The 21,506-nt window shown below is 40.3% G+C and overlaps 1 protein-coding gene across 2 annotated transcripts in view; it reads left to right on the forward strand.

Moving 5' to 3' along the window:
- The first annotated feature begins 19,920 nt into the window (after window positions 1–19,920).
- Window positions 19,921–21,506, forward strand: part of PCP4 (Purkinje cell protein 4) — a 68,267-nt gene continuing 66,681 nt past the window's right edge. Inside the window, exon 1 of one of the 2 annotated variants that reach the window (XM_058186372.1) lies at window positions 19,921–20,061. In XM_058186372.1, coding sequence (XP_058042355.1) covers window positions 20,053–20,061 — 9 coding nt within the window. In that variant the 5' untranslated portion in view covers window positions 19,921–20,052. The remainder of the gene's footprint in view (window positions 20,062–21,506) is intronic. The other variant, XM_058186373.1, reaches the window with a different exon arrangement.

The raw sequence follows: 21,506 nt of genomic DNA on the forward strand, positions 1-21,506 counted from the left end.
TTGTGCATTGGCATCTTCTTCATTAAAGCAGTAAAATGTCTAAGTCACACTCAATTCCTGATGCCTTAGGAATTGATGTTTTCTTTGTAACTATATAGTAAGGTCAGTGGTGGGATTCAAATAATTTAACAAACGGTTCTCTGCCCTAATAACCAGCTGGGTAGGCGTGGCTCGGTGGTCATGTGACCATATGGGCGTGGCCAACTCAACATCACTCACGTCGATGGGCGCTTCGCCTTAGCTGTTACAATGTAAGAAGGGTTAACCAGAGAGGCAGTTTCTGTAAGCAGGGCAATAAAGATGAGGCTAGAAACAACACCAGAATGTTTCCTTCCTGTCTTCCTTACAGGATTAGCCCTGTAAAGTGGAAAAAAACAAAATAAGATTTCTTCCAACAACTGGTTCTCCAAACTGCTTAGAAAGTTAACAACCGGTTCTCCCAAATAGGTGCGAACTGGCTGAATCCCACCACTGAATAAGGTTCTACATTTAGGCAAGAAAAACAAAATACAAAATACACAGGTACATTGTGCATTGTGCACAGGTATATGTGGTACCTTGCTCAATAGTAGTAACTGTGAGAGGGATCTTGGAGTCCTAGTGGAAATCATTTAAATATGAACCAGCAGTGTGCTGCAGCTGCCAAAAAAGTTAACACAGTTCTAGGCTGCATAAACAGAGGGTTAGAATCAAGATCACATGAAGTGTTAATACCACTTTATAATGCCTTGGTAAGGCCACACTTGGAATACTGCATTCAGTTTTGGTCTCCATGATATAAAAAAGATGTTGAGACTCTAGAAAGAATGCAGAAAAGAGCAACAAAGATTAGGGGACTGGAGGCTAAAACATAAAGAATGGTTGCTGGAACTGGGTATGTCTAGTCTGGTGAAAAGAAGGACCAGGAGAAGAAGAATGATAGCAGTGTTCCAATATCTCAGGGGCTGCCACAAAGAAAAGAGAGTCAAGATATTCTCCAAAGCACCAGAGGGTAGGACTAGAAGCAATGGAAACTAATCAAGGAGAGAAGCAACTTAGAACTAAGGAGAAATTTCCTGACAGTTAGAACAATTAATCAGTGGACCAGCTTGCCTCCAGAATTTCTGAATGCTCCAACACTGGAAGTTTTTAAGAAGATGTTGGATAACTATTTGTCTGAAGTGGTGTAGGGTTTCCTGCTTAAGCAGGGGGTTGGACTAGAAAACCTCCAAGGTCCCTTCCAACTCTGTTATTCTATTCTATATGGAAATGGTATCCTTGGCTGCTGCCTTCTCCCCCAATTTTCCAGTTTTTCTACAGCTTTTCTATTTTCTGATAATATACAATATTATCACATACTAAATAGATCTGACTGTGCTTAGCCAATCAGTCTATTTTAAGACCATACTAACTTTCCTGCTCTTTAATGATACACAAAGTTGTTTCTTCTGCATGGAACTAAGGTAGCTGCTATTAGTTTGATGATAGAATAATGTAACTGGCTATTTTATCCATAAGAAGCTGCTCTATCTTGCACACTGAAATGTCATTCTTCAGTATGTAAATATGAAGATGCAATTTTTATTTTTTTCCCCATACAATTAATTTCTATAGAGCTCACTGGTTAACAATTGTAAAATTATTGGCTTTTATTTTTGTGTGTGAAATAATCAGAAATGATGTGGCATTGTCCTGTCTTCCCAACTTGTCTGCAGATTTTATGGCTCTTAGTGGATCTTCTCCTGCTGACTGTGGAGATCACTGGAGAATAAATTGGTTACTTGGCTTTTTAAAAAAAGGAACAGGTGAAAAAATATAGTGAAAACTGAAATAAAGGCATGGGGTAGCAAATGATATTTTTTTCTTCCTTTAGGAACTGTCCACACACATGGAAGAATATGGACTTCTTTGGCATATATCTGAATAAAAAGGGGATATTGTACAACATGGCTTCACTATATTGTGATTACTGAAAACTGAGAGCAGTAAAAAGTAGTTAAAACCAAGCAACACTTTTTTCTTTGCTGTTCAAAAGCAGGTTTGCCTAACGAAATCTAACAAAGGTTACATTTGAGGGATAATGAAAAAATACATTTTGACAAGACTTAGAAGAGATTTCTAGAGCCAGAGGAAAAAAGAATAATATGCTTCCCAGGATAAGCATTGTTGTTCATTAAACAAATAAATAGATTTATTGCAAAAATGAAATGAATCCATCATTAAATACTTTCGGCTTTGGTGTATTTTACAAATGCTGTTTTTGTAGTTTAAGATGAGTCCTGCTGAGATATTTGTAGTCTAGTGAATTCCAATCAGCAGTTAGATCACAAATCATGCAGTTTTGGCACTATTTTTTATTTTCTTTGTTCAAAATAGTATTGTTATAAAATACTGAAAAACCAGTGGTATTCTAAACTTAACATATGGCTTGGGTTTCTAGAGACAAATGTCACACAAACATATAGGATTTCAGACCTGTATAAACTTTCTTTAAGTTTTCCTTTTCAGTTTTGAATTTCACATAGAATAAGTTACCTGAATCCTCTGAGTCACACATACTTAAAAATAGCTTATAGTTAACTTTCCACTGAGTTTTTTTTTTCTTGATTGCTGAAAGCATCTTGAATTTGAGTGGGTCACTAAGCTAACTAATGTACAATTTTAAACTTGCTAGTGATTGCTACTCACAATATTGATAGCATAAATATAATGGCATATTATGCAACAGAACATATCACACTTCAAATATGAATGAACTGACTGGGCAATACAAGGAATTTTTTTGACGGGGGAATACAGTTTCAGTATCAATATGCAGTTTGTATATTAGTTACCATCAATTCTGCATGTAAAGAGTTTCATATGACTGCAGTTTAAAGATTAATCTCATTCCAAAAGTTGAAAATTAATGACTGTGAAGTGAAAGCCATGAGGGAAAGTAACATATATTCAAGCGGTATAAATACAAGATTTGTTTACTGTTTCACCTCTCTAAAGGAAACTGCAGTGAAGTTAGAGGAATTAAACAGAACAAAACTCATTGTGCAAAATTCAATAAATCAATATCTCAGTGAATGTTTGCTTTATAATTATTCTAAATTGAGAATTGGCCACAGCAATCAACTTTTGAGAGTTAGACTGTCAGCTGGTGTTCATGGATCTATGCGCAAGATTTTAGTTCAATATAATTCTCAGCAAAATCTTTTCAAGAAGCAAAATTTTACCAATCAAATCTTCATGTTAGAAGAAGTTGATTGGACTCTATATCCTTGTAAACATGATATCTTGATGTGCCACCAAATCAATTATGGATGAAGCTGTTTAATGTAATGCTTAGTAACTCAACCTAACAATCAACATTTCTAAAAATGTTATTTAAATTACATGGCTCTTATAATTTCTATAATATAATTTTACTATTATATGAATTCTATGCTACTAAACCAAATAGGATGAAGGAGAGAGAAGATAGTGCAAGCTCTTGGAATGCAACTCATATTTTAGAACTAATCTTTAAAGCAGTGAAAGTTGTAGTAGAATAACTTTGTTGTAGAGCCTTTCCAGAAGAGTTGAGGAAATCTTAGAAGCTATAGTGACATGCTGAATTAAGTGCACAAAGGATGAAAATGAAATGGAAGACAGTTCAAAAGTGTGTAGATAGATGCTGGGGGGAAAAACTCCCTGAAAAAAATTATTGGACCTCACTCAGGGCACCGTTTAGGAAAAGAATTTTCCAGGAAACAAGCAAATGAAGGCTTTATTAATACAGGCAATCAATCCTTATCTTACAATCACAACTGAGTCCAAAATTTATGTTGCTAAGTGAAACATTTGTTAACTGTGTTTGTCCCATTTTATGACCTCCCCCCACCGTTATTAAGTGAATTACTGCAGTTCTTAAATTAAATGGAGTGAAGTGATTAAGTGAAGCTGGCTTCTCCATTGACTTCGCTTGTCAGAAGGTCACAAAAGGTGGTCACATGGCCCGGGACACAGCAAATGTCATAAATATGAGTCAATTGCTAAGCATCTGAATTTTTGATCATGTGACTTGTGATGCTGCAATGGTTATAAGTGTGAAAAACGGTCATAAGTCACTTTTTTCAGTGCCATTGTAGCTTTAAATGGTCACTGAATGAACTATTGTAAATCAAGGACTCCTGTCGTTCCTCACATTTAGAGATTATCTATGACCCTTACCCAGGGAGTTTTTTCATGTAGATGATGTACAAATTGAAGGAGAGGAAACTTTCTAGAGCCACAGCAAATCACCAGTATAAAAAGGCTTTAATGTCATCCCATTATCAAACACATCTATAGAAATTTTTAAGAAACTATGTGAAGAAAAGGAATGTTTTTTTAAAATTCACAGCAGTTATACATAAAGTGTTAAAATGCAGTCATATATTCTTCTGTATTAATCCCATTCAATTTAACTGCCCACAGAAGACTATGCTGTTTAGCATTCTGCAACACTGTTTTGAAAAAATCATTTGTTTTTAAAATGTGCTGGGTTCATTTACATTACGGAGTAGAAAAATAAAAGTTAATAATGAAATTTATACCACTCACCTTCCACAATAAATCTCCTGAATGCTTTTGGCTTCTGTATTAAATGTTAAATTATTATTTCCTTGTGAATATAAAGTCATATAATAAGGTGACTTCACACCAGTTCAGAATATAGTTAGAAACTAGATTCCTAAATTGTAGCATTCCAGGATTAGGATAATTGTTACTGCTTTCTGTTCAGCATTGTCTCAGCTACAAATATTTGAAGATGTACCTTTCAGTATGGTACAGTTTGACTGGCATCATGAACCGACAATGCATACATAAATACTGCTTTAATTTGAAACACAGCAACCCTTTATTTTATACAGCACAACATGTAAAATCAAAGCATATGGTGTAACCTAAATGAACAAATGATACACACAACAAACAAGGCATCATGGCTTAGAACTATTTTTTTTAAGTTTCTAGCTATCACATCTGCAGCATGTGGGTTGCATTTTCTGTCACTGATTCTATAAAGGTAAAGAATAAAGGTAAAGAATGGGAGATTCTATAAAGGTAAAGAATGGGAGGAAAAGAATGGGAGGGGCGTGCATAAGAGCACAAACGTGCCTAGCGTTCCTGTCCTATTATTCCCTTTCATTATATCTAATTAATATAGTTATTACATACTTATGCTCATATATATGCTTATATATTATATAGTTGTTACATGTTAATGCTTATATATACTGTTGTGACAAAATAAATAAATAAATAAAATAAAGTAGTAGTCCTTGACTTATGATTGCAATTGAGTCCAGAATTTATATTGTTAAGTGAGAAATTTGTTAAGTGAGTTTTGTACCATTTTACAACTTTTCTTGCCGCATTTGTTAAGTGGATCACTGTAGTTGTTAAACTAGTAAAATGGTTGTTAAGTGAATCTGGCTTTCCCCATTGACTCTGCTTGTCAAAGGGTCACAAAAGATGGTCCCAGGACACTGCAACCATCATAAATATGGACCAGTTGTCAAGCATTCTATTGTAATGTCACTTTTTTCAGTGCCATTGTAATGGTCATTAAATGAACTGTTGTAAATCAAGGACTATCTGTATATGGAACAGGCATGGTAATCTATGTTTGTTCTGTGTCATCTCACTATTTCACAGTGTTTGTCATTTGAGTCACACGGATCAGTTGCAAATTCTGAGTCCAGTTCAAATGTTATTTTGCCATCAGCCTGCATCCCATTATCAGAATCAGAAAGGTATCTCATTGAAATTTTATATAGTAATTACATATGGATATGTGGGAGCAGTGTACACATACCATAGATCCTATGTTGCAATATTAAGCCATATGAACTCCTTTGAGAAATTGCTTATGTGCAAAAATCAGCATAAGTAACCTTTGTGAGATTGCTTATGTGCAAAGATCAGCATAAGTAAGCCTGGCTAATTTTATCATGTAAGCAGAAATTTGTTTGATGCCAAGGCTGCAAAGATGTTGCCTCTACGATGGTGTGAAATGTATCAACACTTTTGTGATAGCCACAGGACATTCCTTTTCTGATAAGGCTCTTTTCACAAAGCTTCTTAGAAGTTTATCATACATACAATTATATGAGATTTGTTAACATGCAGAGTCAGGATGTTTCAAGATGTATTTCTGTTTGCTACGGGTAGCATGAATAGTGTAACTGTAGAACGCCTTAGACACGTGTGGGAGTGATGTCCTTGTAGCCTGTGTAGTTGCCATGCAGCTGTACCACGTAGGCAAAAGCAGAGAACAAAGAGCAGCCACCTCATGGCGGAGTACAAAGAGCCACCTCATTATTATTTTATTATTATTATTATTTATTATATTTGTATACCGCCCTTCTCCCGAAGGACTCAGGGCGGTTCACAGCCAATAAAAACAACAGAAAACATATAATAAAACAGCTAATAAAGAATAGAAAACTTATTCAATTGATGGCCTAAAACTTTTAAATACAAATTTAAAACCCCGTTTAAAACCCCTGATTTAAAACCCCAATTTAAAACTATGTTTACGCTAGTCCTGTTCTTCGAAACAACAACGTCTTCAGCTGGCAGCGGAAGGTCCTGAGGTCGGGGAGTTGACGAAGCCCCAGAGGGAGCTCATTCCAGAGGGTAGGAGCCACCACAGAGAAGGCCCTCCCCCTGGAGGTCGCCAGCCGACATTGTTTAGCTGACGGTATCCGGAGGAGGCCCTCTCTGTGAGAGCGCACTGGTCGGTGAGAGGCTACTGGTGGCAGTAGGCGGTCCCGTAAATATCCCGGCCCTAAGCCATGGAGCGCTTTAAAGGTGATAACAAGTACCTTGAAGTGAACCCGGAAGACCACCGGGAGCCAGTGCAGACTGCGCAGGAGGGGTGTTACATGGGAGCCATAAGGTGCTCCCTCTATCACCCGCGCAGCCGCATTCTGGACCAGTTGGAGTCTCCGGGTACCCTTCAAGGGGAGCCCCATGTAGAGAGCATTGCAGTAGTCCAGGCGGGATGTAACAAGGGCATGAGTGACTGTGAATAAGGGAGCCCGATCCAGAAAGGGGCGTAACTGGCGTATCAGGCGAACCTGATGAAAAGCTCCCCTGGCGACGGCTGTCATATGATCTTCTAAAGACAGCCGTACATCCAGGAGGACGCCCAGATTGCGAGCCCTTTCCGTGGGGGCCAATAGCTCGCCCCCAATGGTCAGCGATGGAATTAGCTGACTGTACCGGGCCGCCGGCATCCACAGCCACTCAGTCTTGGTGGGATTGAGTCTGAGTCTGTTCCTCCCCATCCAGACCCGTATGGCCTCCAGGTACTGGGACATCACTTCAACAGCCTCGTTGGGGTGGTTAGGGGTGGAAATATAGAGCTGAGTATCATCAGCATATAGATGACAACTCACCCCAAAACCACAGATGATCTCACCCAGCGGCTTCATATAGATGTTGAACAGAAGAGGTGAGAGAACCGACCCTTGCAGCACCCCACATAAGAGGCGCCTCGGGGCCGATCTCTGCCCTCCTGTCAACACCGTCTACGACCGGTCGGAGAGGTAGGAGGAGAACCACCGATGAACAGTGCCCCCCACTCCAAGTCCCCCGAGCCGGCGCAGCAGGATACCATGGTCGATGGTATCAAAAGCCGCTGAGAGATCTAATAGGACCAGGACAGAGGAACAACCTCTGTCCCGAGCCCTCAAGAGATCATCAACCAACGCGACCAAGGCTGTTTCCGTGCTGTAACCAGGCCGGAAACCGGACTGGAACGGATCAAGATAGACAGTTTCATCCAGGTACTGGGGCAACTGTCGTGCAACCACACTCTCGACAACCTTTGCCACAAAGCGAAGGTTGGAGACAGGACGATAATTTGCTAAAATAGCTGGGTCCAGGGAAGGCTTCTTGAGGAGGGGCCTCACCACCGCCTCTTTCAAGGCAGTAGGGAAAACACCCTCCATCAAAGAAGCGTTCACAATTTTCTGGAGCCAGCCTCGTGTCACCTCCCGGGTGGCCAGTACCAACCAGGAGGGACACGGGTCCAATAAACATGTGGTCGCATTCAATCTCCCCATTAACCTGTCCATGTCCTCAGGAGCCACAGAATCAAACTCATCCCAGATAGTAACATCAAGACCTGCCTCCTCCACCCCGCCCGGATCTACCCAATCTGTGTCCAACCCTTCCCGAATCTGAGCGATTTTATCAAACAGATATTGTCCAAATTCCTCAGCTCGAACCTTTAAGGGATCCCCTACCGCTCCCTGATGGAGGAGCGAGCGGGTCACCCTAAATAGGATGGCTGGGCAGTTATCTGCTGATGCAATGAGGTTGGAAAAATACTCCCGTTTTGCCAGCCTCATCGCCACCAGATAGGTCCGAATATGAGACCTAACTAGTGTCCGGTCAGATTCGGAGCGGCTGGCCCTCTAGATACTCTCTAGGTGTCTTTTCTGGCAGTTCATCTCCCTCAGCCCCTCGGAGTACTAAGGGGCTAAACAAGATTGGCGCCGGGTCAGAGGCTGCAAAGGCACGACTCGATCTAGAGCACCAACCGCCACCCGATCCCAGGTGGCGACCAGAGCTGTAGCTGAGTCGTGGGCTAAATCCTCAGGGAATGGCCCAAGCTCCATCTGGAACCTTCCAGGGTCCATCAGGCGCCTGGGACGGAACCAGCGAGTCGGTTCCGTCTCCCTGCGGCGGAGGTCGGCAGTTCGAAAGTCCAGCTGAAGGAGTGAATGATCTGACTATGACAGGGGTCTAATAACTAACTCCCCTAATTCCAAATCATTCAACCACTGTCCAGAGACAAAAATCAAATCCAGAGTGTTTCCCCCGATGTGAGTGGGGTCATTCACTAACTGGGTCAGATTCAAGCCCGAGCTGATGTGGATGCTATCCCCACCGACGGCAGATTGAAATCACCCATGACCATAAGCCTGGGGATCTCCACTGCTGTCCCGGCGACCACCTCCAACAGCTCAGGCAGGGTTTCTGTCACGCAGCAAGGAGCCAGGTACGTGATCAGTAAACCCACCTGAACCCCACGGCCCCACTTCACAAGGAGGGACTCACATCCGGTTATCTGTGGCACAGTGATCTCCCTTGGCTCAAGACTCTCGTTGATAATAACCGCCACTCCCCCACCCCTACCCTGGGCCCTCGCCTGATGGAACGCACGGAAACCCGGTGGGCACATCTCTACCAGGGGAACCCCCCCTTCCATGCCCAACCAGTCTCCAAAATGCCAATCAGGTCCGCACCCCCCTCCTGTATAAGATCGGAGATGAGGGGGGCTTTATTTATAACGGTCCTGGCATTGCATAACATCAGGTGAAGGTCCAGCTTCTGGGGATTTAAGCCACTCGGGAAACGGGAAACTACCGGGGGACCGGAGTGCGCAATCGCTCGTAGATAGCGCGGGCGCACTCCCCAAACCTGATATGGGCCCCCGCGTCCACCATACCTGCCCCTCCCACCCACCGTGCATATAGAACCAACCTCATGACCATGAGCTCTAGCCTCTTCTTCCACCTCAGAATCGATGATGTTTATGCCGTGAGCCGCCTGAACCTAACTTCGCCGTCCCACCCTTCCCCCTGGATAAATTATATAAGAATTTACTATAACACATAGTTAAAAAACCCCTAAGCCTCCTCTTAGAAGCATGCCACCTCTCGGGATTCCAAAATCCGTCATCAAGGTGGGCCCTCGATAAAGTGGAGGGCCATGCCCGCGAGAGGGGGGAAACTCGCAGGTTAAGAAGCTGCAATCGTGAGTACATTTTGGAGTTTATAGAGGGCGGCAGATGGTAACAGTCTTAATCTGGCCAATCAGATGGTCACAATAAGTTCCGGACAATAGATGGAATTTAAAGCTCCTCCGGTAAAGCGATGCTATTAGATGATAAACGAACGTAGGATGGTAGGACCCTATCGCCGCCGTTGTCGTTACTAGAACAACGTCGGTCCTCGATCGGGCCCCCATCATAACGTCCCAATCGTCTTTAACCCGGTTCGGTCATTCAGACTCTTCCATATGGGGAGGGGGGCCCCGCTCCGTTGATGCCCCAAATCGGGCAAGGCACAGCCGGCGCCTGAGTGCCCTACCCCCGCCAGCCAGTTCTTCTCGGCCGAGATGGTCTCTGAGGGAGAGGGAAGCTCAACCAAAAACGACGCCAGCATCAAAAGAGGTGCTGCTGCCATTTCTACTATAAAGCAGCTAAAAAACGTCGATTGCCGCCTGAATCCAGCGAAGAGCTCCCAGCACTCCAGCCAGCCATTCACCTCGGGGGCCAAAAGACCCCCCTTTGGTTGAAAGCCATATCCAAGGAGAAAGGGAAGCTCCCCCGACAACGCAGAGATCAAAAGAAGCGCCGCCGCTGCTGATGAAGAACAGCTGAGAACGCCAACCGCCGCCCGAATCGGCAGCGAGGTTGAGGAAGAACTACACCTAGCCCCCAGCCAGCCAGATCTCCTCGAGGGCCCAACGACCCCTTCTTTGGCTGGGGTGGTCTTCATGAAGAAAAGGATGGTCTCCATGAAGGAGAAGAGCTCCAACCGATGGCGCTAGCTTCAAAAACGCCGTCAACGCCGCCGCTGAACAGAAAGCGGTTGGAATGCCATTGCTGACCGCCCCAAGTCATCGGAGCCGAACGGACCTCACCTAGACCAGCCAAGTTCTTCCCGTGAACCAAAAACCCCTTCAGTCGGCTGGCAGAAAAGTCCTCTAGCCGAAAACAGGGGATAGCAATGAAAAATCCGCCAGCTGTCCGGGACTGGCCAGAAAGAAACGCTAGCCCCCCGCCGAAATCTCTATCGCACCGCCATTTGGCGCATGCTCAGAGGCTTCCTACTCATGGTAAAACTCCTCCCAAGAATCACGAGTTTTCTTCCAAAATCATAGGCTTGTGGATGTGCTTGCAGTCACGTGTTCACATGTTGAATATATGCTAATATGTAACCTCCCCTGCTTTCCTTTTGTAACCACCCATTTTTACCTATACACAATAAAAGGAGCTCTGGAATTTGCTCTGGGCTTCTCATCCCAGACTTTCTCCAGGCTCTCATCCCGAGAAGTCCATGTCGTTCGTTAGCAGCCTTCATGAGAAGCCCACCGGATGCTTCGACAATCCTACCTTAAAGATTATCCAATGAAAAATTATCTTTTTCCCAAAGCCTATTTTTGATAATGTGGAAGAGAGTTCTTTTACTTGTTAAAAGAAGCTTTATTTAGAATTCCACAATGCTAAATAAACAAGACATAAAGAGACATTAAATGAAACTTGTGTTTTGCCTTGACCTCTCCAAATGTCAATCGCAAATAATTGGAGAAAAGATGTACTTTTAGCTTTAGGTTTTTGAAATTTAGAGAAATAATGGGGTGTGTGTGTGTGTGTGTGTGTTTCCTGTACATTCTCTTGCCCACATGGAAATTGAAAATGGTTAACTGATCATTAATATGCCTAATTCCCTTTTAATTAAAAGTCAACTGTCATGGGTAAGTGCTGAGACATTGCTTTCTGTCATCCTCCCCCCCCCACCCGAAGAAGTGTATCCTCCGCTGTAGCCAATGTCCACAGAACTTTTAATTACGTGCATCAAACACAAGGCACTCTTGGATTTGAATTTTTCAGCTTCATACCATAAATCTTGATGTGGTGCGCAATAGTGATGAAGGTGTTGGTGTGGCAGTGGGGAAATTGCAGGTTGAAGTTTGCATTCATCTATGGAAGCTCAATAGGTAACTTTAAGTCAACCAGGCTCTCAGAATTATTCTACTTGGAAAAACTGGGGAGACTTTGCTAGGTAAGCTTCCTCAAGCAATTAGAGGCAAGAAAATCCACTCTGATCCATAATGTGCTTATTGCATTTTGTTTGGAAGTTATAATCCTTCCCCTCCCTCTCCCCCCACTGAATTGCAGCTCAGCATCTTCCATCAGGCATGACATTTTCCCCTTTTTCAGGACCAATAGCAACCTAAACGTCAGAAAGGCACAGAGCTGCCGCTGTTCTCTCAACGTCACTCTATGTGGAATTTGGGAAGGGCTAGTGTCTTCCAGCATCCATTCTTCTTTATTTCAAGTGATTCTTTAGTATGAACAACATGCAGACCTTGCATAATGTAAGACACTATATAATTGTTTGGTTTCAGTTTAGCATGTTATTTGAATGCAGTCAGCGTGGGGTTATTTAGTTTCTCAACTCAGCTGATTTCTTCTTCTTTTAATTAATGGTACAGAAATTAGTTAGTTAATTAGTTCCAGTCCAGTGTTAGTGGGAAAAGGGGCACATATTAATGTGTAACTCTCTGGCAGTAGCCCAAATGAACAAGTGGTTGGGTTCCCTGGTTCTGAGCCCAAATGAACAAGTGGTTGGTTTCCAGCTGCAGCTGGAAAAAGCAGTGGAATAAGACTAGATTCATCTATGAAATGCTGGTGGACAAACACCCAGACCTAGCATATATACTAAGCGGGGAAACTGTGAGGATATAGTCTCCACGTGTTTTCCAATGCCCCACATATATTCAGATCCTGCAGCTGAACTGATCAGAAGTACTTATCTTGGGTTAATTTATTGTCACGTTTCTTTTATGTTTATTCTTGCTTTGCTGTACATTGCTTCGAGTCTTAGCCATTAGAGCAAGAACAGTAAAAAAACCCAAATCACCCTGAAATATTCATCAATATGAAAAATATGAAAATATGAAAAATAAAATATGAAAATAAAATACCCTCTATATATGGAAATACTGATTGGCTCGAGGTTGACTCATCCTTCCATCCTTCTGGGTTCAGTAACATGAGGACCCAGATTGTTGGGGGCAATATGCTGACTCTGTAAACCATTAGAGAGGGATGTAAAGCACTATGAGGTGGTTTATAAGTGTAAGTGCTACTGCTATTGCTACTGTATAATCAACTACTAGTGAATTTTATATGTCTTCAATTATCTCCTGATAAAGGAAACTAAGCCCATATAATTAGGCTTACACATAGACCTCTGGATCTCCTCAAAGTTTGGGGAAGTGGGTCATACCCTAAAACTTTTTTTTAATTTTATTTTGTCACAACATTATATATAGGAACATATATTGAAAGGAAACAATAGGACAGGAACGGTAGGCACTTTTTTGCACTTACGCACGCCCCTTAAACTTGTAGAGCTTTTCAGACTGCAAAAATAATTGTGCTCCATGCCAGTCTCAAACTGACTTGAGTATAAATAGCAGGGTTCAGTTTTATGAATATGAATATAAGTATGCATAAATGAATACATAAAAATATTAAGAGGACATTAGGGATACAGATGAGCAGAGATAGAATAGAATAGAATAGAATAGAATAGAATTTTATTGGCCAAGTGTGATTGGACACACAAGGAATTTGTCTTGGTGCATATGCTCTCAGTGTACATAAAAGAAAAGATAGTTCATCAAGGTACAACATTTACAACACAATTGATGGTCAATATATCAATATAAATCATAAGAATTGCCAGCAACAAGTTATAGTCATACAGTCATAAGTGGAAAGAGATTGGTGATGGGAACTATGAGACGATTAATAGTAGTGCAGATTCAGTAAATAGTCTGACAGTGTTGAGGAATTATTTGTTTAGCAGAGTGATGGCCTTCGGAAAAAACTGTTCTTGTGTCTAGTTGTTCTGGTGTGCAGTGCTCTATAGCGTCGTTTTGAGGGTAGGAGTTGAAACAGTTTATGTCCAGGATGCGAGGGGTCTGTAAATATTTTCACGGCCCTCTTCTTGATTCGTGCAGTATACAGGTCCTCAATGGAAGGCAGGTTGGTAGCAATTATTTTTTCTGCAGTTCTAATTATCCTCTGAAGTCTGTGTTTTTCTTGTTGGGTTGCAGAACCGAACCAGACAGTTATAGAGGTGCAAATGACAGACTCAATAATTCCTCTGTAGAACTGGATCAGCAGCTCCTTGGGCAGTTTGAGCTTACTGAGTTGGCGCAGAAAGAACATTCTTTGTTGTCCTTTTTAATGATGTTTTGATGTTAGCTGTCCATTTGAGATCTTGCGATATGATAGAACCCAGAAATTTGAAGGTTTCTACTGTTGATACTGTGTTGTCAAGTATTGTGAGAGGTGGAAGTATGGAAGGGTTTCTCCTAAAGTCTACCACCATTTCTACGGTTTTGAGTGTGTTCAGTTCCAGATTGTTTTGGTTGCACCACAAGGCTAGTCGTTCGACCTCTCGTCTATATGCGGATTTGTCATTGTCTCGAATGAGACCAATCACTGTTGTGTCATCTGCGAACTTCAGTAGCTTAACAGATGGATCATTGGAGATGCAGTCATTGGTATACAGAGAGAAGAGAAGTGGGGAGAGCACACAGCCTTGGGGGGCCCCTGTGCTAATTGTACAGGTATTTGATGTGATCTTGAACATGACCTGCTCTATTGTGCCAATTTTTATTGTTTGCTGTTATTATGTTGAACTCCTCAGCATAGCCTAATAGGCAAACTTGTCCTCTAAGGAAGGGAAAGGAATGGAGCAAATGCAATCTCAAGCCTGGTATAAGCCATCATGTGGCTGCCTTGATTTTGTCTAAATGAAATGAGCGATTTCATTTAGTGATTATACTTTCTATATGACAGTTTATCACATGGTGTATACTGCAAATCCACTCATTTACCTAGCAAATCATAATTAAACCAGTTAATATCTTATTGTGACATGACAGTACAATCTGCTAAGGAGTAGAAAAGGATAATTTGAATTTGAATTCTTTTCTGCTTTTGAAGCTTGATTATAAACGGGCTGTGGATAGCTCAGGCTGTAAGGAGCCTGTTATTCGAACACAGTAGCCTGCAATTACTGCAGGTTCAAGCCCGGCCCAAGGTTGACTCAGCCTTCCATCCTTTATAAGGTAGGTAAAATGAGGACCCAGATTGTTGGGGGGGCAATAAGTTGACTTTGTAAAAATATACAAATAGAATGAGACTATTGACTTATACACTGTAAGCCGCCCTGAGTCTTCGGAAAAGGGCGGGATATAAATGTAAATAATTAAAAAAAATTCTGAATTTCTGAACTATTCAGAACTATCAAAAAAATATTACCGACTAAATAATTGGACAGCATTATTTATCACATAGTATTTGTTCATTCTTTTCTTTTCCATGAATAAATTAGCATGTAATTACAACATGCAGTGTGTGTGTGTGTGTGTGTGTGTGTATGTGTATGTGTATTTTATTGTATCATCCATCCCACTCCCTTCTTTCTCTAAAGGTTGATCCCCCCTCCCCAAAAACAAAATCCTGACATTCACTCTGAAGTTAGTCTCCCACTCAATTTAAAACAGAGGAACTGAACAGATTTGTTATGATTAAGCAATAAAACTACATAATAGTTCTGTTAGCTTCTCCAGTCAAATATAACAGATATAACAATTATTATTTTTCTCCATCTTGAAAAAAACATCTTTATAAAACTGATATGTATCTATTGGGAGAATGATTGGTTATTCTTAAATCATCTGGTCTTAGTTGTATAAGTCCCCAAATGTTATAGCTAAAAGTGGAGAGTCAGTTCAAAGAGATCAAGCAAAGAAGAGACTAATTCTTGCTAATTCTTGCCAAGACTAATTCTTGGAGTGTACATCTTCCTGCAGAAAGAAAATGCTTACATCAAGCCTCTATTTCCTCATCAGCTGCTGCTGCTGCTTTTCCACAAACTAGATGCTTGTATAAGCAAGAGCTGCAAATGACACCATGCCTCTCTTACAATGTAAAAAAGTTATTTATTTATTTATTTATTTATTTATTTATTTATTTATTTATTTATTTATTTATTTATTTATTTATTTTTGCTGAAAGCTACGGTATGTGCCTGTGTAAATTTTCCTTCAAACACAATTACATCTGCATTTAGTAGGTCATTGTCAAGTGGTGGTGCAGAAAGAGAACATTACTGTTCTTGGTGAATTAAATTCCATACGCAAATAGAACTTAGTTCACATTGATTAGGTTAACCACATTTATTAAATAAACTTCAATTGTTCACAGATTATCCTAAAGCTAAATTTATTAACCATGGTAGATTGAATGAATGCAGTTCACTGGGTCCACACAACGAGTTATTCTACAAACCATGGTTTTACAGAACCCAGTGACATACAATAAATTATAGCAAAATCAAACCAACCATTCTTTTCATATAGTATATGAACAAGGTTACTCAAATAGTCAAGGACACTGCCTCTAAACAAACAGAATATCAATTTGCTTGCTTTTCATGTCATGAACAATTTAGTCCAACATTTCCCAGATCCAACACCATATAATTTACATGCTTGTTTATCCCTCAAAAGTCTGGAAGATGTTCAGTATTTGTGTAGAAGGCACCAGGAAATAGCAAGACTGTAGGCTGGACCGAGACACAAGAGAAGAGAAGGCCATGCCAGGCAATTGAAACTCCAGCCCTTTTTTTATACACAGCATACAAGTGGTACATATGCTGTAAAAAGAGCAGACTTTGATTATGTCGGTACAGCCACAATGTTACTTTTTGGGAACATTCCTGCAGAAGAAGGAAGGCGAGAATATTGTGGCCAGAAGACCACCCAGATGAAGTAGTTTGAAGCATGAGGCTTGTCTATGGAGTCACCAGGAACTGAGCTTAACTCAGAGAAGACAATATCTTTACCTAGATTCTTTCTGAGCATATATAATTTATATTTATAGTAAAGTTGGAATTAATATTTTATTAATGCCTAATTTAATATTGTGACTCTGGAGAGTTAATCAGGCTGTACTGATGCAAAAGTCTAGCCTTAAGAAATATATGCGGTTAGTTGTACATTTCTCCCAGTAATGTTTTCTCAGAAATTTAGGTTTTGCACATCCACTTCTTTGTCACAGCCTACACTTGGTTCATGACAAAAACATTCACGATCATAATGCATCCCCTTGGCATTAAAAAGCGACCCCCTTCTGCTCCAATAAATGCATGCATGATTTTAGCTTAAAGTATCAGAATTGTAGAGATGAATACCTTCTAGTTATATGAGATTTTTTTTGTGCCAACAGAATGCCAAGCCCACATATCATGTTGTTATTTTTTCCTGCTTGGGACTTAGGGAGTTAACTGACCAGAATATGCTTTTAAAACAGGGACTATAATAGAGGCTGGCATTTTATTCAAGCCCTGGCAGGCCCAGGCTATTATCCTGCAAACTAGTAACAAGTTAAGAATGCCATGCAAAGCTGTTAGGGGCTGCTTTCAAAAGTTTCCTAGTCTCCTTCTGGTAGCTACCGTAACAGGCTATCTAGGAGGAAAGAATCCATAAATTAAAAATTAAAATTCAAATAAAAAATACACTGCCTCTATCTCTTCCAGTAAAGGATCAGTTAATAATGGAAATGCAGATATATCGTGTTCTTCCTTTCTTCTGACTGAGTTTTTACAGGGTTGTGAAACTGGCAGCCTACGGGCCAGATGCATCACACACAGGCCCCTCCCACCTTTTTTGACCACAAAGTCAAAAAAGTCATAATATATCATAATACGTCACATGACGCAATCAAGTTTGACATCCGTGCAAGTTCAGAAGGCAGCATCAGTGAAAATATTTGCTTCACTTTTAAAACGTTAAGAGATACCTGAGGTGACTTTAGGCCAGCCACTCTTGCTCAGCCCTAGATTGATTAGTCAGAAAATATCCATCTACCAACCCACATTAAACCAACATGGATCTATGTAGTGTACTCATCATGGCACAATACTATTCTTTTGTAATAAATTGATCACGGTTAGCTTCTCCTGATATTTCCCTAAATCCATTTCATGATTTAGGTAGAATGCTAAGGATACTTGTATAGTTGAAAGGCACAAGTAATGTTGAGAAAGGCAATGACAGATCAAAAGTGAACAGATCAAGTAAAAATGCAAATATAGAAGCAAGCATGCAAGCAAGTCTGCCCTTAAAGAGAGAAATGCTTGTCATTTTTTTAACCATTTTTTACCATATTTTAATCCTTAATTGCAGTGCTGCTGCCCTGAATCTACACATTTAATATATTGTGCTAAGATTTATAAATGTGTTTAATTTAAAGAGTATCAGGGAAAAAACAAGTTGTTGTTTTTTTAAAAATTCACCCATGTCAATGGTGGCCACATCCAATCATGCTTATGAAACTGAGGCTCAGAACTGCATTCTCAGCTGAAGGGTATTTCTCCTTAAAAGGTTTTGCTATTGGAACAGCTAAGCTCCGGAGAAAGAAAAATGCTTTTATTGGCAATGAAATATTGAGTAAGATATGGAATAGAGTACAAATGAATGAAAATGGAATATACATTAGTAGTGGGTTTCAATTTTGGCTGCTACCGGTTCGCTCGTGGGCACGTGCGATGCTTCTGCGCATTCATAGAGACGTCTGGGCGGGTGGCTGGATCCTCCAACCACTGCCACTACCGGTTCGCCCAATCCAGTGAGCAGACTGGTAGCAACCCACCATTGATATACATAGAATGGAGGTATACATTAGGTAAACATCAATTTACTATTACTGTTAGCCAAGACAAAACTATATAGCTGAATCTGTACTTTGCTCTAAGTACTGCTTCACTTAATTGTGGTTTATTGGATAAACAACAATTTATTCAATATGCTAAACAAAAACCAAATAAGCAACATTATGGCTGAGTGTTATGTCAAGCTTTGCTATTGCCTAAAGTTAGGGAATTGGAATACAGCTAGATACCTAAAATAGGTAGGAAAAAAGGTGGGTAGGAAAATTTTAACTCCTTCTCCCTGCAAATTCCCTTATGAGTTGTACGACATTTTTCTATAGACAAGCATGATGGTGGAATGCATGAAGAGGAAGAATTGTAGAATATCATGTCAACTGAGGAAAAAAAGACATGTTTCCACGATCCATAAAGTTCTCACATATGCCAGGATGAGAAATATTAGGCTGAAGTCTACAAAAAGGACCTATGCACAAGTCCCTGGGGAATCAAGATGTTGCAAGATATAGTGCAGAACTATATTGAAACAATATCTCAAAATATAATTATTTAGAGCTGTTTTACCAGTATTTCAGTTCTCAACCTGAAAAGTTATAGAAGAAATCAATATTTTTGTGTCAAATATTCAGCTTTTCCAAACTCTATTTGGGATGATTGTTTTCCTAATCTGATGCTACCCCCATGATTTATTCCAGACAATCAGAGAACCGGAAGCAGGAATCCAGAAAATTTAAGTGGAATCCAGATAACCCAGCTGCCGGAGACTTGACAATTGCTCAAGCATGTGAAATGCTAATTCTAAGTCTTTTTCTGGTAACAGATTTGATCACTGTGTGTGTTTGTGTACATGTGTGTTGTGCTTGGAAACAGTGCAGTTGATTTTTTTCCCCCTGGCTCTGGCTCTGGCTCTGGCTCTGGCTCTGGCTCTGGCTCTGGCTCTGGCTCTGGCTCTGGCTCTGGCTCTGGCTCTGGCTCTGGCTCTGGCTCTGGCTCTGGCTCTGGGTATTTATTTTATCAGGCAGATAAACTTCCAGTCAGGTTTTTTCCTCTCAGTTTCCAATCCAGGATTTCTATTCAAAATGTTCATGTTCAGTTTTCTTTATATGAAATGAAGGGATGTATCACCAGCTGCAGTTTGCAGATGTTCAAGGCACAGGAATTTATCTTGGGGAAACAACATGTAAATCTTGGGATGTATTTTGGCATGAGTTCTAATGAACTGGATAACATTTTCCTTTTATGATTCTCATGGATATGATTTCTATCAGTGAGACTTCATCATCCACCTCAATTCTGACATATGCATTCTATGCCAGATTCTTTCTTTTCTGTCTTTTGAAGAATGCATTTCTTATTCTTACCACAAGGTGGCCCTTTGAGCTCTCTGATATATGCCATGGGCTTCAGCAGGTAAAAGCTCCTTATTGGTTTATTGAAAGCATGATGCTTCCAAGCAACCCTTTTAAAGAGAAAAGCTAGAAACAGTACAGAGAGCTTGTAGCCCAGCAGCTCTGCCTTGAGGAAGTGAGGATCTGCAAACTCTCATTTCAAATTCATCATCATGAGTGAGGTGAGTGAAGAAATCCTTTTATTTTAGGAAATGGGGAGAGACAGAGAAATAGCTGATAAGGCATGAATTTGCTATGAGGCTAAAAACAGAAAAATCAGGTTTGGAATATTTAAGGTTGAGTTGTGTTAGTATGAGCATATTGTGTTGTTTGAAACTATTGTTAGAGTATGTGTGTATCTTACTTTTCTGACAGTGGGTTATGTACAACTACTGAATTTAATATGCACTGCTTTAAAATCAGTAAGTAATCTTCACTAGTACATTAATCCTATACCAGTTTAACTATGAACAAACACAATGAAATGCCATAGAAATTTCAATGAGGAGATATGAATTAATGAGAAACTTAAATATATTGCCTATGGAACTTCTGCCAACTCAGAAGCATCAATTCTGCCATTTATAAAAAAATCACTGGGCGGAAAAAAAACCTTTAGTTTCTCATTTTTAAGAAATACTTCAATGACGTCTTTCTAGATATGTATCATGTGCTGAGGATATAAAAGAATGTATTTCAGTTCTTGTTCTGCATCCTTAAAAAGTCAGACCAGGCTTCCGGTATACAAAAGTTAGATAGCAATCAGAGTGATTTGGGATAGATCCAAAATCATCCTGTTTGGCCCTGCCTCTCCCCCTGCCTACCTTATAGTGCTTTCCAATGGTAGAGTATCATTAGCAATTGTGTTTTTAAAATACAGAAAATTGTGGCTGCCTCTATGTATCCATCTTAGTGAAATGATTTTCTAGTATCAAGGCAGCTGTAAGTAGCCCTTGATTGAAAATGTCACGATAGCTCTACTAACAGAGTAATATTTCTCCCACCACATCTCCTAAGTCTTATTAGACAGGTGTTTCCATTATAAAGATCATTTTGGGCAAAAGCCTAACTTTTTTCCAGTCCACAAAATCAGACTGCCTTGAACAGTATATATGCAGAAGCAGATGTTGTTATGGGATACTGTGAGCTATTATTTGAAGAATACCTACCATCTTGCCTAAAAAGGGAGGAGTAAAATCAATAGTTATGAGAAAGAAATATTGCTTTTTTAATAGGCATAACCCGATTCTTTTTATGGAGCTCTGGCAGCATATCCATCCCAGGGGACAGAGCTGCCCTAGGACCAGGGAAATTCCTCTCCACAGGCTAAGTACATAGTTAAGAGAGTCATGTGATCAGATTGTTCAGTTTTGAACATTTATGCGTACAGCTAAATAAATAAACTTGAAAAGGTCAACGTTTTTGTTTAATTACATTAAAATATCTTTTCTTATATATAGCAAATTAAATGGCTAATTGATCTGGCAACATGCCCTTTTTGTTTTAAGTTTTTAAAAAAGTTTCTTTTTAAACCATATTTGATTTCTCCTGTCCACGGTTATAATCTGATTTTGTTCCTGGTGCCACCAACTGTAAAATTGTCATTCATAGTACAATACTACAATAT

Source organism: Ahaetulla prasina, chromosome 5 (genome assembly GCF_028640845.1).
Source record: "Ahaetulla prasina isolate Xishuangbanna chromosome 5, ASM2864084v1, whole genome shotgun sequence".
NCBI lineage: Eukaryota > Metazoa > Chordata > Lepidosauria > Squamata > Colubridae > Ahaetulla > Ahaetulla prasina.